We start from the raw sequence: 16,743 nt of genomic DNA, 5'->3' as shown, positions 1-16,743 counted from the left end.
CAAACTTGAACTCATTTATACACGCTTGAACTCATTTATCTCATTTTTATTTATGTTTTCATGCCACTAGTTCAGCAACTGAAGGAAGTAGTTGAGAAAACAGCGAGGTAAATTCCCATTGATAACCGACGAAACATCATACTCAATAACTAACAACAAAACTAAATGCCTAATTTCAAAATCTTAAGTTTGATTTAGTCAATTTAATCAAAAAAATCAAGTTTTTTAATGCAGGATTGACATTTCTAGTGTTGTTTCTGTTAATGCAGCTAATGCTGTTAAGTTACTTGAGCTAACTTTCTCAGTTACCCCAAACAGATGAAATGTTAAAAATGAAATTCAAAAATTTAAAATTTTAATTCAGCGGCACTATGAGCCAGATTGTGAGTCAGATCTTGAATCGAAATAGTACGTTTTTGTGAAAATAGGATTTAACATGACGCCCTTTCGATTCAGATTTGCACGGCGATTCATTCAGACGTATTTGGACTATGGTTTGATTAAGTGATCTCCCGATTCAATATAGTGCTCTAATATTTTGAAATAGAGCGGCAAGACGTCTTACACATACCGTGTGATTAACGTCTGGGAGGGTGCCCCCAGACAATAATCCTACCTCAGTGAAACGTTCTATGCGAGGTTGAATTCTCACCAGAACATGACCAATCTAGGCAGCAATAATGACACCATGTTTCCGAATTGAACTGTGACCCCATAAACAGGAATGCTGCTCATTACGACGCAGAGTTATACCCCAAAATTTCCGCCTCAGTAAAATTGGCTCAAAAATTAGATACATACAATGAACGAAATTAGGAGACATCCTTTGTATCTTACTTTTCGCAAAAGGGGTTCCGCCAATTTTGCGAAATAAAAGAACATTTGGAACGAAAAGTAGGTTACAAGTCTTGTAGCACGTTTTCGCTCAATTTATGTATCTATTATTCGCGCGCGTTTTGAGCATGCAATAAGCACTTTAATAAAGATTTAATTGAAGCTTTCAAAGCTTTAAAGTGCTTTAAATACATGCAACAACAAAAACTGATTTTTTTCCATCAAAGGCTTTGTACATCAATGTGGGACTGGCCGATTTTAATAAGAAGTAATAAATAGTACTAATAAGTAGTAATAAAGTACTACTAATTGTAATAAGTTAGGCTTAATTGAATATGTAGTAATTAAATTAGGCTTAATTGCGGATTGTATGCGAAATCAAGCTACATTGCGTGCGAAAAACTGATACATAAATGGAGCAGATGCGTGATACAAGACGTGCAAAAAAGAGGTTATAAAGTTTGTACTTGTATTTAGTGGCGTGATAGCCGAGAGGTAAGGTGTGTGGTTCACACGCCAATGATTGAGAGTTCAATCCCCTGCCTCCGGGAAGCTGTCTGTGTGAGGATGAGCTCTTACTTAACCATAGCTTCAAGTTGACCATAGCCTGACCAATGTTGGCTGCAATGATGGTACCACGTGAAAGTTTTAGACGCAAAAAATGTGGCTATAGTCACCAATAAAAGAGCAATGCTGCTCATAAAGAGATCAGTCTGAAATGCGGGGGGAAATAAGAAAAAGGGTACAGCTGAAAACAGGCTACTGTAGGCCTAATGATGTTCCGCTGCGATTACGCAGAAACCACAATTATTATTATTGTTATTTTTATTATTACTATTATTATTAATATTATTATTATTATTATTATTATTATTATTATTATTATCATTATCATTATTATTATTATTATTATTATTTTTATTATTATTATTATTATTATTATTATTATTATTATTATTATTATTATTATTATTATTATTAATATTATTTCGCTGCTAGGATTAGGACACTTTTGCGAAGACGGGTAGCTTATTTCCCTTCCATTTTGCCGGTTTCTGCTAAAGTCGCTATTTTCAGCAATATTGCTTCATTTTCAATGTATTAACATAGTAAAAGTGAACACGGGATATACGCATCGGGCATATCTGCCAGTGACGATTTGGGTATACCTCTGTGTCGTAATGCTTGCAAAATAACATTCCATAGTGTGTGGAATAAAGAAAAAACAGCTGAGATAATTATCAATTTTTTATTGAATCACATAAATCTGTTCCACTGCAATTCCGAAGAAACATTTTTTTCAGTTTAATAATGAATTAGTTTTCTTCGTTATGATCACATAAATGTTTTGAAGAAAAAGTAATTCGTTGCCACCTAACCCTTGTAAATAGCACAGGTGGGAGAATATTGGAAAACTGCTGCGAGAGCATCATTGATCTGCAATCTCGGAATGATGAAAGAAAAAGACCTCAAAGAGCGATTTCTCCTTTTTTTCCCAAAAATTATTGAAAAGTTGTGTTTTGATTAAGAGTCTGATTAGTTTTTGCTGCTTCTTCTTGTTACTCTCAAAAAAGCCTGCAACTAGAGTGACCGACACTCTGTTGAAAGTATCCCCTTGAATTAAATTCATTTCAGTTCACAAAGAGTTAAAAATGATATCACGCTTGCCAAATTTCAACCAAAGGTTCAAGAATGAATGAATAAAAACAGATTTGAAATGATCGTCACGATATATGATCATAAAAATTTTGGTACGGCTGCAAAGCATAGCAAGACAAGTACTGAATTACGCTTCAAAAAATGTTAAAAATTCAAGACAGAACTGTCAGAATCTTTGGAAGAACTACCTCTGATATTAATCAAATCATATACAAAGATGTCCACGAAAATACGCAAAACAATAAAAAATCGGAAAAAATTGGAATACTTTTAAAAAAAGCCGGTATCAAATTACATGAAAACAATTCAGCGACAACGTAGAAAACGAAACAGCAAAATCATGGGCAACAATCAAAATTCCGAAACATTGCCATTCAAAAAGATGCAAAACTACTCACATTAAAAAAACTGTGAAAGTTTTCGGATTCGATAGAGTTAAAAGTAAAAATAGATAGATACAAATGTGCCTCCCTGGAGAGACAGTGAGAATTGTCATGAGCGAGAATAAGTAAGAGAATAAGAAGTAGCAAAAACAAAAAAGATCCTTACCTGTTTTTGAAAACTAGTAGTTTAAGAATCTGGAAAAACTATCTATTCAATAATGCGAATATGCGATTGAATAGGAAAATTCAATCAGCAATTAAAAAACTAATAATTAGACTAATTACAGACTCTAGGGACTGCTCATTAGTGAGATTACGTGGTAGAAGAAGAAAAAGGAAACTAAAAGCGCACGGAAAATCAAAGTCATTTGAAATTTATAAAATCACGTAATTTCAACAAGGTGAAGAGCGTTAAAAAAACAAAATCTTTTAATTGATCTGAAGATCATCAATAGGAGAGCAGAATTGGGGTTGTCAACAAAGAAACCCAGTAAAAAAACCATAAAAAAACTTAACAAGCTGAGAAAATCCAAAAAATTGTTATTTTTTTTTTAAAACAATTTTGTCAAAGGAACTTTAAAAGATCTACAAAAACACGCGCTTCCCAAAAATTGGCACGTAATTCTTGAAAAGGAAGCCTCAGAGGCTGAAAACCAAAAGTTACTCTTTAGGGGTATACATCCGCAAATATGCATGAATAGATCAAACGTATCACTTTTTAATAGTATTGTCCAGAAAACATTAGAAAAACAGAAAATTAGACGTCAAATTGCCGGAAAAAAACCGATCTGAAATTGCCACAAACTTATTAAGCGCCAATTTCTCACCTCACTTTGTGAGCAGTTTGTTAAAAATATCGTTTCCTAAAATTACTCTTTTTTGCTCCTCTTACTCCTACACAGCGTGTCAAAAATCACGACTCCAAATTGACTTCACAGTTACAAAAAATGTCGAAAAAATTGTAAACAGATCTTTTAAAATAGGTAACACACAAATACAACTCAAACTCAGTGAATTGTAACAAAGCAGCCGAGTTGATAAAAAATATTCCAAAAAATTGGCTTGAGAAAAGGAAAACATTACTACATTCCAGCATCCATCTCGTCATCAAAAGATTCGAAACTGAAAAATAATAAAAGAAACAAAAAAACAAAAGAAAGCTAATGTACAGAAGTATGATTCCAAAGCAAACGAAGAGTTTACATAAAGGAAAAATTTTTGTCAAAAAATTTATAGTTAAGGAACAAAGTCGATAAGTTGAGCGTCAAAGTAAAAAAGAAACCACATCTACGTTTTATATAAAAAATTAGATTCATTTACCTCCCACTTGTTATGTATGTAGCTAAACGATAAGCTAAAAATAAATAGCAAATACAGCCAAAACTAAAAAAAATAACAAAAATTGTTTAGAAGCGTCTAGTGTCGAATTCAAGGAAATCACAAACAATTGATCAGGCAACTGAAGTGATTGATTGTCTCTCTATGCCTCATTATCATCATAAGTTGAGAAATATCATTAATGAGAAACGCTGATTACAACCAGAAATCAAAATAAACATCGACAAAAGGCGAAAGTCAAGTAATTTTTTTTACGACAACGGAGATTCAGTTTCATAAAAACGACTGCCCTAACATCTGCTAAAAACAAGTTTATGCCCCAATTGCAATCAATAGTCTCTCAATATTTTGGACTAAATGATCAGACAATAAATGAACAACAAAGCATACAAAACTCAAAAATACGCAATTCAATAAGCTTCAAAGTTAAAGATACCATTTCCTATGAACTGGAACGATTAACTGATTTTATTTATCCAATGAGACCTGTCATTTATGAAAAATATGCAATAACGCAACAGAATTAAACAATGTAAAAGCAAAAATGAAAAAAAACTGATATTCTATTACAAGGAATAGTGTCAAAGACATAAAAAGCATTAGCAGCTCATTTAGTGACTCAAGCATTTTCAAAGAGGCGCAATTGGATTAGAAAGGTAACATCTTATTAGAAATGAAGAAGGAAAATAATGATAAAAAAATCATATTGCTACACGCGCAAAAAAAAACGTCCTATCAAAAACCGAAATTTTGTTAAAACAAAAACTTCTCACTCAACTTTACAGGCAGTCTGAGAAAAAAAAGGTTCAAATCTACTCGTTTTCTGCTCATTTTACAACAACAGCATGACAAAAAACAACACTCTAATTTGACTTTCGATTGATATCATCAAAAATTCGCAATTGTGTGAACAGATCTGAAGATAAAATACAGCGCCCCAATCAATCCAAATCTTTTGGATTGTAAAAAAAATCAAGAGAGGGCAATGATAGCTCGTTATCTAAGTTTTCAGAAAAGTTAAAACAAACTTTAAATTTATCTATGAGAAGAGAAAGTCTTGACCAAATTATAAAGCTGTACACAATTTTACCGCCAAGCAGGAGCAAAACTTTTCTGGCTGGGCAAGACGGGTGGCAACACATTGCCTCTTCTTTCGGCAGACCTCCCGGATGTCATAGCGCCCGGTGGACCAACAAAACTGCCCTGTCTGGTGATGTTATAACCACCTGGTTTCTCGGACATAAATAACGCTGACTTTTCACGTGGTCCAAGTTTGGGTGCTTGACTGTCGCTGAATTCGTCTTCGTCAATTAACAAAAGAGTGCTGCTACGGGTGAGTGGCCCTTTGACCTTGGGTTTGTCGTCCTTCATGCTTCCTGTCGTATTTTCACGCTTCAATTTTTGGCTGACTTTGGAGGAAATCTGTACAATGTTTGTTCTTTTATTGGTGGAAGTTTTGAGGCTTTGCGAATTCTGGTTTTCCTTGTCGTTGTGCGAGGAGTGCTCATTCTGAAATCATATAGGCAGCAGTCTTACTAACGTCAATTTCATATTCCGATAGTTGGTAAATCCCGGGTCGCGAAAAAAATGCAAAAATATGTAAGATAAGCGGCGAAAAGTTAGTTTTTTCACCGCAAATTTCGTACATAATTTTGCGGTGAAATGCGGTGAAATTATGCAAGTTCACCGCTAGACTAAGCGGTGATCTTACAAAAATTCACCACAATTCACCGCTAAAATATGTAATTTCACCGCCCTTACAAGGGTCCGAACCTCTCACCTCCTGCATGTCATCCACTTCTTCTTCCACTGCGCCATCTCTCACTAAATTCTATTATTTTTTGTTTGAATATAAATCGAATTCACTCTACTTTCTGCAAAACATGCGCGGTGAATTTTTGTAAGAATTGCAATTTTTAGCGGTGAAATTACATATTTTAGCGGTGAAATGTGGTGAATTTTTGTAAGTTCACCGCTTACTCTAGTGGTGAATTTACATAAATTCACCGCTTAGAAAAAGTGTCAAAAAGATGTAAGGTTAAGGGGTAGTTTTAGTGGGAAGGCAAATCTAACAATTCCTTTCAAACTCACCATTAATTTCACCGCATTCTTTGCTGATCTCAAACATCTTTAACAATTTTTTCTAAGCGGTGAATTTATGTAAGTTCACCACTAAGTTGAGCGGTGAATTTATGTAATTTCACCGCATTCACCGCTTATCTTACAAAATTTGGACACTTTTTTTCGAAGCAGTGAATTTATGTAATTTCACCGCTAAATTCAGCGGTTAAATTATGTAAATTCAGCGTTACCAGGCGATAAAGTTTTTTTTCACCGCATTCACCGCCGGATTTATGTAATTTCACCGCATTCACCGCTTATCTTACAAAATTTGGACACTTTTTTTCGAAGCAGTGAATTTATGTAATTTCACCGCTAAATTCAGCGGTTAAATTATGTAAATTCAGCGTTACCGGGCGATAAAGTTTTTTTTCACCGCATTCACCGCCGGATTTATGTAATTTCACCGCATTCACCGCTTATCTTACAAAAATTTCCGCATTAACCGCTTATCTTACATAATTTTGCGTTGAATGGCGGTGACACCTCGACCCGGGATTAAAGAATGCTCAAACTAAATTGCAGCATTTTATTTTAAGCGCAGTGGATGACAGTATTATTTGGCAACTAAAAAGGAGTCAGCTTGGGACTCGGCTCTCAAAAACTGTTTAACTTCACGAGCCAGACAAAAAACTGTTTGCAACCAGCCCCTAACCACACCCATGTATGTTTTGATAAGCATACATGAACCAGTCATCGGAACCAGTCATCGGAACAAGTCCCCAACGACATCGGACTAATTCGTAAATCTTAAGTTAGGAAACGGAAGCAGAAGAGACCCTAACTTACAATAATGTCGATTTTTTGAAACCCAAAAATTCTTTTTAATCAATGCTTTGATGCGCATTATACTGCCGTAGACTTTTGCTCCTAATTATATGCTTTTGTGGACATTAGTGAAGACAGATTCAATTGGCTTAAAGTTGATTTCTTGAATTAAATTAATTTTTCAATCATCACTCTAGAATCAACTTGGAAAGCTGATGTTCCCAAGAGCCATTTTATTGATCAGTGCTGAATTTTAACTAACCTTCTGAATCTGCGATTAATTTCGGCACTGATGTTTTATGCAATCACTTACGAATTTTCAAAAGAACTTTTCATGAAGAATATTTGCGAAACACAATTTGAGGTAACTGAGTGAAGTTTCCTGAATTACACCACTTGGGCAGGTGAGCAATTGTAAAGAAAAAGCAAGTAAGAAATAACGGTGTCAGGACAATGTACCCAATTACATTTCAACAATACCATTCTACCCAATGCCATTATGCCCAACCTGCCGTTTTACCCAATGATATTATACCCCATGGCAACAATAAATTACCCGATTGTTAAAATTACCAGAATGACTATTAAGCCGGCTATATAGTTAAATGGCCGCTTGGACTTAATTTGATGGTATCACAATCAAACATGGGATTATAAATGGTTATATAATTAACTAGGACCGTCGGACTTCATATGAAAATATCGAAATCCAACATCAGATAATTGAGTAAATTATCATGTAACCAAAATACCAATTCGAAAATAGCAAAAGGTGCTTTGAAAGTAGAATTTTTGGCGTACTCACAATTTACGGTTGTTGACGGGACAATTGTTATGCTACAGAAAATCATGAGAATATCTTGCAAATTATTGAATGAACGGCTCGCAGAACTTGCTATCATTTAAAGTCTTCAGTCTACGCCATCATCATGTAAGAATGATGCAGGTATAAGTTCAATGCATTTTCATGCATACATTACATTATTATTTTGTGTTTTTCAGGCATCGTCCACACAATTAAAGTGGTTCAAGGCGGTGATGACAAATATGATGCCGTCTTATATGTTTACATATAAACCTAAGGCTGAATCATATTTGTCCTCACCACCTCATTTATAGATGCTCAGTTATTGGCTAGAGTATTGTTTCAAACATGTTAATATATAACTCTAACAATAAACTGCAAGAATCTTAAAATATTTTTGCTTTAAGATCCATTAGAAGGTTCTATCTGGCGCAATTACTCGAAAACGGAAAAAATGACCAAAAAGAGCAGAAAAAATGGAAAAAATTATTTCTTTTTTGAAATATCCTTGCAATTGGAATTCACAAAAATATTTTTAATCGGTGAAAACTTTATCAGCTGAATTTCACAAAAATTTTCATTACAAATGATACAAATGATGGATGACAAAGACGTTGGAGTATTCGTAAAGCAATTTTTTGAATGTCTCTTCTTTCTCAAATTTGGGTCGGGAATGATTGTTTTTCGCTTTCAAAAAATTTCTAACTAAATTCAGATGAAAATTATCCTTGTATGATTACTGAGAAGTTATATATATATGACCTAGTACGACAAAGAGCCTTTGAATTTTTGTTGGTCTATTATCTTTGTTAATAATAATACTGGCTTAATTTGTTGGTTTTGAACAGTAAAATTTTTTGTTTGATCCTTGTGTGGCATCTAATAATTTATGCAAATCATATGTGACCTAGTAAGACTCCTGAGAAACTTCTATGATGAGCGACCCGGGTAGGTAATGGCTTAACTGGTTAAAAATTTTGCAGGATAAATTAAATCATGACACAGCGAAACGAAACTCTATACAACTTGATAAGAAACTCACTAAAACGTCATAAATCTTGCCATGATCTTCACATGGCAGTTCTCATGAAATCAATAAGTTTTGTATGAACTTCTAAGGTCTTTCCATCGGTATCAATAAACAATATCTTGACCAAGAAAGTCTAACCAAGAAATGACAGGACATACTATACTCTAAGAATTGTAAAGCACCTTTGAAGAATATTTTGCGGAAATTCACATGATGAATCACCAAATGTCGAAGTTTTTAAAAATATCACAACATATAGGAAAATTTAGCTCCCGTTAGTTTATTTACCAACAATTGAAACTACCTTTTGCTGGAATAAGAAAATTTTAATAGAATCAAGCTCGGAATGTACTCACCGTACACGAGACCGCCACCGGGCCCCCACTAAATTCCCCCACCGAAAAGTTTGTAATTCAAGTTCTTGGCAAGATGTTTTAATTTTTGCAAGAGATGTCAAAATCATACATGTCATCAAAGTGTATCAAGATTCGATTCACTGGACAAACCATTGATTTCTGCGCTCATTTTAGAATAAGAAGCTCGGGGTAGAAAACTAATTAGCAATCTTTTTGAGCTTAAAATTAAATAGATATTTTAAATTAAGCTCAATATTTTGAGCTTAATTTAAATAAATTTTTAATCATAATGAAATGTGATTTTCAAAATGCTGCAAATATAAATTCATGATGCAAATATGCATTCAATATACACAGGCTTAATTTGGCCCAATTGACTCTCGAACGTACCGAAACACTTCGGAGGTTGTAACTAACTGGTCACGAGCTGAAAATTTTATGCAGAGTCATCATAAACGATTGAAAAGTTATTGCTAAGAGATGGCGCTTTTTGTAATTATTCGTAATTTTGTCGATTTTGTAAACCATTTTTGTACCTTTGGGGTGCATTGGTTATCTTTGGGTTGGTGCGTTTATTGCATTTTCATTGTGCGATATATCGGTAATTTTTGTTCATTATGCGGTAAATTTCAGGTAATATTCGGGCATGTTCAGGTTTAGTTCAGGTGAGAACGGCTTAAGTAAATTCAGGTGTTTTTTCAGGTAAATTTACCTGAACTTTTTGAGTGTGTACATTTTTACCTCTGGGTGGATATCTATCTCAGGTGTTGAATAGTGGAATTTTTACCTCCGGATTGGGTTGTTCTTCTTGCAGTGGAAGAAGTGGCAGTGAGGGTGGCTTTGGGATCACTTTACTCGCGAAATTGTCATCTATGCCCAACATCTTCCGCGTGTGATTGGTCAGGGCGTTCAACTTGAGATAAACGTTGGACTCTTTTAGGCAACAGCTGAACAGAGAATTGTTACTTAATTCATTATCCTCTCATTGGCATTCATAAATTGGCATGGCTCTCAATTTCTTGAATTCTAAGGCGCTTAGAGGAAACCCACCAGAATTATGCTCAATTTTTTATATAATGTAAAACTTATCGAAGTTTGCAGATACGAAGTGTACGAGACATGTCAAGGACAAGTTGACTTTTGATCGATTTCGACGAAAAAGCCGGTAAAACGAAAACACAATTATGGTCAAAACCTGACGGAAGTAGTCGACTTCCCAAAACCTTTTATAGCAACAAACAAGCGAAACAAAACGAATCAAATTTAATTTTACTTTAATAGTACAGAATCAAAATCGTCCTAAGCATCCCCCCATCCCAACACAATTCATTAATAAGACATCTTTTCTAAAATGCTTCTCTCCAAGCGTTGAAATGAGAAAGAAATATTCCTAAATTGAGCAATACACGAGGGGAGGTGGTAAAAATCTGCAAAAATTGGTTCAGGAAAAATTGGCAATGATCAAACAAGGCAGACAGAAAACCGGCCAAATGATTCAATACCGTGCGAACTGAATGACATTGCAAAGGCAGACCTGCATTGCATTAGTCAATTTTGACCGAATATGTAATCAATTCCATTTTGCTATGTACGATTTACAAGAATTTCGCGGAACTCGCTCACAATCAAAAGCCACGCTATTTTGAAGGGAATTTGTTAACTGATGTGCGTGAAATTAACAAGTGTATGTATGAATTGCGGAATTCAGGCTGAGAACCTCGCAGCCTTAGTTCCGAATTCGATTGTAACTCAATTAATTCCTTTTTTTGGTTGCTAAATTCCGCGTTGGATCTCAATTTTCTGGTAACTAAAGCCCCAAAGTGGGTGATTATTATCACCTATCGCCCACGCACACCAAGAGTATAAAGGTAAATTCATGGGTCAGAGTTAATTTTCACAAACTTTGTAGCTCACTTTTGACCAGAGTTTCAAGTAAACGCTAAATCAGTTCTTCTGACAAATTTGTTTTCCCCTTAGAACCTACTTTTTGTTTAATTCATTTTATTTAATGGACTCCAGGTTCTGCTGCTTTGTTTTACCATTTCAGATTCATGTTTTGATGTTCTGAGTTTGTGTTAATGTTCCGTGTGACGTCTGTGACGTTTGACATCTTTCCCGTTCGATTCGAGAAGATGGCGCATGATGATGGCGCTTGGAGCTGCCTGCGGCAAATGTTGGGAAAAGATCACCTGTGCCAGGCGAAGTTGATTTACATGCAGAATATGACCTGAACAATTACAGAAAGAAGGGAAAGAGTGGGGACATTTAAACTATTTAATGCAAGGGACATTAATTAAATGGACATTAATTCCATATTCCATATTTATATATTCCGTATTTATAAATTCATGCGTTTATAAATTCAAACAATATGACATGTATTTATAATCATGCGTTTATAAATTCAAACAATTTACCAGAGCTTATTTTTTTTTGCATGAGAGAGGGAGCAATTTATTTGACCGAGCAGCATGAAACAACCACTTAAACCCCTACCAGATCAAAAAGCGGCAATATTTAGGCAGCAATTAAGCATGAATTAACAAAATGTGCAGAGCGAGTTTTGGCAGTAATTACTTGTGTGCAGACCAAAATTAGGCGGTAATTACTTATACACAGACAAAGCATAGCCGGCAATTATTCATGCGCAGATATCATTCAGGCGGGAATTATTCATTGGCAGATAAAACTAAGCCGTAATTTACCCCTGCAAATAGAGTCAACAGTAAAACTTTTTCATGCTCGTAGTATTTACTATGAAATTTTATCTGTAATTTCCCAAAAGTGACATGAACATAGTAATGGTTAGCCAAAAAAACAGACTGCAATTTTCAATGATTCAGCGATGATTTTTGCTGCAAGCAAGGTACGGGCATATATGTAATGTTATTCCACGAATTTGTCCGTAAATTAATTTTAAAAGAAATACTTATAAAAGTAAAGCAAAACTTCAAAACTTTTAAATGTTTCAGCTTTCCGTCAAGGTAAATGTTTCAGCTTTCCGTCAAGAAGAAATGGGCAATTCTGTCAAATGTCTTTTTTCTGTCGTGTTCATAAGCAGTCCCAAAGTACAAAATCGCGTAACTTGAAAATTAGCTCTTGTAGGTGTCCAGAAACCACAGAAATAATCAGTTTCCTACAATTTGCTTTTGATGAAATTATTTCATCAGACAATCTGATATTCAAACAATTTTGTTGAAACTACTATTGAAATTGGAATCAAACTATTGATCTCCTTGGTGCTCAGTTGTTGCTAGATCAAGATACTTTCTGAAAGATTCCTTGGCGAACAGAAAGTAAAGACTTTTTCAGAACAAAAATATTTAATTTAATAAAGTTTTATCTATTTCCTCTGCAATCTATAGTGGGCAAGTTTATCGAAAAAAAAGTCTTCTTTTGCCCAATCTTTTTTTGGATGTGAAAAACAGTTAACCAAATTTGAACTAAGTATGACAATTCTTATCGTTTTAATTCAAATTTAATAGCCATTGAAACTCACATGTTAGCGATTCCCTAATCAAATTTCAGTAAAGCACAATTAGTGCACAATCAGTTAAGAAATCGTCATATTTATGAACACACATTCTTGAATTATTTACATATACTGTTGAATATTTATAACGACATTTTAGAAATTAGAAACACAAATTTTGAAATTTAACAACACACAATTCGGAATTTAGTTATTCCCTAGTTGAGAAGACCGACCAAAAACGGCAAAAATTTTGTTAGAAATCTTCGGCGTCTTCGGTTTCAGTTGTACGAAAGCTTCGTATGTTTGGTTTGTTCTGCATTATCAGTTTCAAACGTAAGAAAGATTCGGTATGGTCGTTTTGGACGCAAGAGAGATTCAGTATGTTGGGTTTTGGAAGAATCGGTATGTTCAGTATTTAACGGTAAGAGATCGTCGGTATGTTATGCTTTACATGAGAGAAATTGTCGTTTTTTCCATAAGAAAATTTGTTTTTTTTTGTCTGCATATAATGAAGAAAAACGTTATGATTCGGTTTTTTTGCAGGAGTTTCAAGTGTTCTTCTTAGATAAAAAATCTGAGAGAATATGGACTTTCATTAAAAATTCTTCATAGCACATTCGCAAAAATAAAAGAATGAGTATAATTCCTGGTTAATTTTGAATTCAAAAGGGTAACATCCTTGTTGAACTCTGATGAGAATTCTGTTGATTTATTCGCATTCACTGAGTTTTGCCACTACTTCTTTTTTTTGAAAGCAGAGTTGTTGACATTTGGTTGCGTTTCAAAATGCCCAGTGCCAATCGTTTTCATTGTTCGGTCTGCTGGACTAATCTGCTTTTCAGACCCGGAGTTTAAAAAATCCGGGTGTTTTTCTAAAGATACGAATCTCACTTAATTTGAAAAATGACGATACCGAATCGCTCATAGGTTTGAAAACTACGGTGCCGCATCCGGCTTACAGTTAAAAACGACAATGCTGAATCTTTCTTATGTTAAATACCGAAAAAAATGACGACACCGACGAAAAAATTGTAGGAAATTTCGTCGTTTGTGGCTAGAAAAAATACAACAATATCGACGTTTTCTTATATTTAAATATCAAAAATTTCGCCACAGGGGTTCTTTTTGTGAAATTCAGTTCAAAACTTTGCGAACAGAGTTGTTTTGAACGTAACGCAAGATCACTTTTTTTAAAATTCGTTTTTTTTGGAATTCAAGCTAAAAAGTATATAGCCCTTGAGATCAGAAGTTGAAAGTCATCAAACTCCTCAAGGGACAAATCAGTCGAACCATTTCAGGGCTGCATTTGCGGTTTCATTATGCATATCAATATATTTCATAAAATTCGTTAAAAAGCATTCAATTTTCAATTTGCGTCGATAATTTTCTTAAAATTCGAAAAAAGCATTTATTGACCAGTTTGCTTATAAGATTGATTCGACAATTGTGAATTTACAGACTTTGATCTCAGTGGTAAATTAGCGTGGGAACATATTAGTTTAAATTAGAAATTAGACCATGCAAAGAAACTCAATTTAAGAATCATTGAAATATTGAAGCTTGAGCTTCAAGAGCATTCAATTTTCTTTTTTTCCTGATCACAGAACCTCAGTCCAGAAGAACAAACAAAAAGACCTTATGTATATTTATCACACGTTTTCTTCTTTAAAATCTTGCCTTTGTTTTCTTCCATATCTTCTCCATATGCTTTCTTCCATGTTTTCTTCTTTGAAATCTGAAAAATTCTCAGTTCCGCATCTTCGAATTTTTTGCTTTTAAAAAGCGCCGGTATGCTTGGCTTGAGAACTGTAGAAAACAATTCGTACCTCTGTTCAATATGAAATAATTTGTCCATATGTAAAAATAAAGAAATTGTTGGTTCCTTAACACAAAACTTGAGTTCTCTGTTGATAAATGTACTTGATAATGAGATCAAGTTTATAAAAGAAATGCGCGAATTTTTTGTTGTATTTTTTTGTTTTATTCTTTGACAAAACAAGTTGAAGAGAGAGCTACTAATATCTGAATAAAATCTGAACTCAAAAACGATTTTATTGGCTACCAAATAATAAAATGATAGAAAATTTTTAAAAACATGCATATCGTTCGAAAAACCACTAATTAAAGACAATTATGCCAATATAGAGGACCGATAAAGTTTTTTGTAAATAGGACTACTAGAAAAGACAATTAAAAAAATCAAATAACAAAAAATAATTACGACCGAAATTCGATGTGTAAATTAAAGGCCAAAATTAACAGGATCAAACTCGCACCACATAAAATCTGAACATAAGAATAACCCATACTTCATTTGAAAAGATATAGGACCTGTCCTCAATGCTACTGGGTAACAGGTCGACAAAAAATCAAAAAGTTTTGAACTTCTTAAATACATTTCTATTTTTGAAATCAATTAATTATAAAGCGTTTAATATCATTAGATATTAACTGAAAGCACTAAGACGTTCACTGATATCTCGCTAGGAGGCAATTGAGACCGATCATTTTTCAATTTACGGCATTCGACTTCAAAAAAAACCAAAATAAAAATTCATAGAATCTTTGCGCAAAACGGCAGTGAAGCAATTAAGACCATCAGCTTCAATAGAGAAATCTTTCCTTGCCAAGGGCACCTACTATTAAAGTTCTAAGTGAATAAATAGAACAAAAATTCTATAAAACCTTCGAATATAGACAGAATATAGCAGACGTTTTACGAAATCTCGCAGTAGCAGTAAAACAAAAGCCTACAAACAAATGCTTGAAACTAAAACCGTTAAAAAGATTAAATTTTTGCTCACTTGAAACAAGTTGTGACCTGTCGCTACAGCAACTAAGCTACAAATTGACCAAAAAACAACTTAAAGATAAGGCCGAAGCTCAAAAAATTATATGTGTTTTTGAAAACAATTAATTTCAAAAATCATAACAGACATAAGATTTAAAAAAAAAGGAAGTTGGATAAGTCGCAGCACCTCAGGAAGTTCATTAGGGTTCTTTTTAATGAGACTAAGTCACGAGACTACAAGACAATAACGAATACAGGAAGAAGCCAAAGATTCACAAACAATTTAACGACACGCTACTGCTCAAGGCACTAGAAATATAAGATATTATCTGCGAGATCTGTAATTATTCAATTGCTTTAATCTGAACATCAAAGGATTTTTTTAAATATAAAAACTATGACAACAATTAGAAACCAAAAAATTGAACACTAGACAAATTTTTTAATGAAAATAAGTGGTCGAAGCAACCAGTAAAAACATGTAAACAACATTGAAAATTATGTTTGAATCGACAAAACTAGTGGAAAGTTTCCATTAAATAGACCGACATACATGGTGACAAAATTGAGAAGGAGAATAAGACAGGCAAAAAGGACTCTTTTTTTAAAAAATGTCATTCATACTTTGAATGTCATTAAAATAAGTAGCTATAAAATGAAATCTTAAAATAGTTTCAATTAAATATCCTGGTAAAGCAACTGAGACCAATCATTAACAAGAATATATCGTATGAAAACAAAAAAGAAAAAAGGCAAGAAGAAAAAAATCCAATAACTTTTTCGATAGACCTGTGTCTCAGCCCAAAAATTTAAACTATAAAAAACTATTCAACAGAAACCATTAATATATTCAGATATGCCTTTTAGTGTATTTTACAACTTTGCTTTCCTTCAATAATTTGACCTGTCAATAATGTGGTAATTCAGATTCGACAAGAAAACAAAATGAACTTTTTTCCGCGTGTTTTTACTGAGACTACGCCACAAGTTGAGAGAAGTAAGATAAAATAATGGCAAAGTTACAAAATTCACGGAGGTTTTCTTAAAACAAACACGTTCAGAGTCATACGGACATTAGATAGCAATTGAAAGCATTTTCTAGGTTATATAAACCACCTAATAAAGCCTGGATATTTGATCGGGGAGACTAATTCATTGGACTACAAAACCATGACGAATAAAA

The 16,743-nt window shown here is 33.8% G+C and overlaps 1 protein-coding gene across 1 annotated transcript in view; it reads right to left on the bottom strand.

Annotated features, from left to right (window-relative positions):
- Positions 1–5,231: 5,231 nt before the first annotated feature.
- Positions 5,232–16,743, bottom strand: part of LOC142344126 (uncharacterized) — a 37,687-nt gene continuing 26,175 nt past the window's right edge. Inside the window, exons 9-10 of the mRNA XM_075395643.1 lie at positions 10,082–10,241; positions 5,232–5,723 (exon numbers count right to left, since the gene is read on the bottom strand). Of these exons, the coding sequence (XP_075251758.1) occupies positions 5,301–5,723; positions 10,082–10,241 (583 nt within the window). The 3' untranslated portion in view covers positions 5,232–5,300. The remainder of the gene's footprint in view (positions 5,724–10,081; positions 10,242–16,743) is intronic.

The sequence above is a fragment of the Convolutriloba macropyga genome, chromosome 8, assembly GCF_964194025.1.
Source record: "Convolutriloba macropyga chromosome 8, txConMacr16.3, whole genome shotgun sequence".
In the NCBI taxonomy this organism is placed as follows: Eukaryota; Metazoa; Xenacoelomorpha; order Acoela; family Convolutidae; genus Convolutriloba; species Convolutriloba macropyga.
Note: the sequence above shows the minus strand (reverse complement) of the source record. Positions and strands in the feature narration are given on the sequence as shown.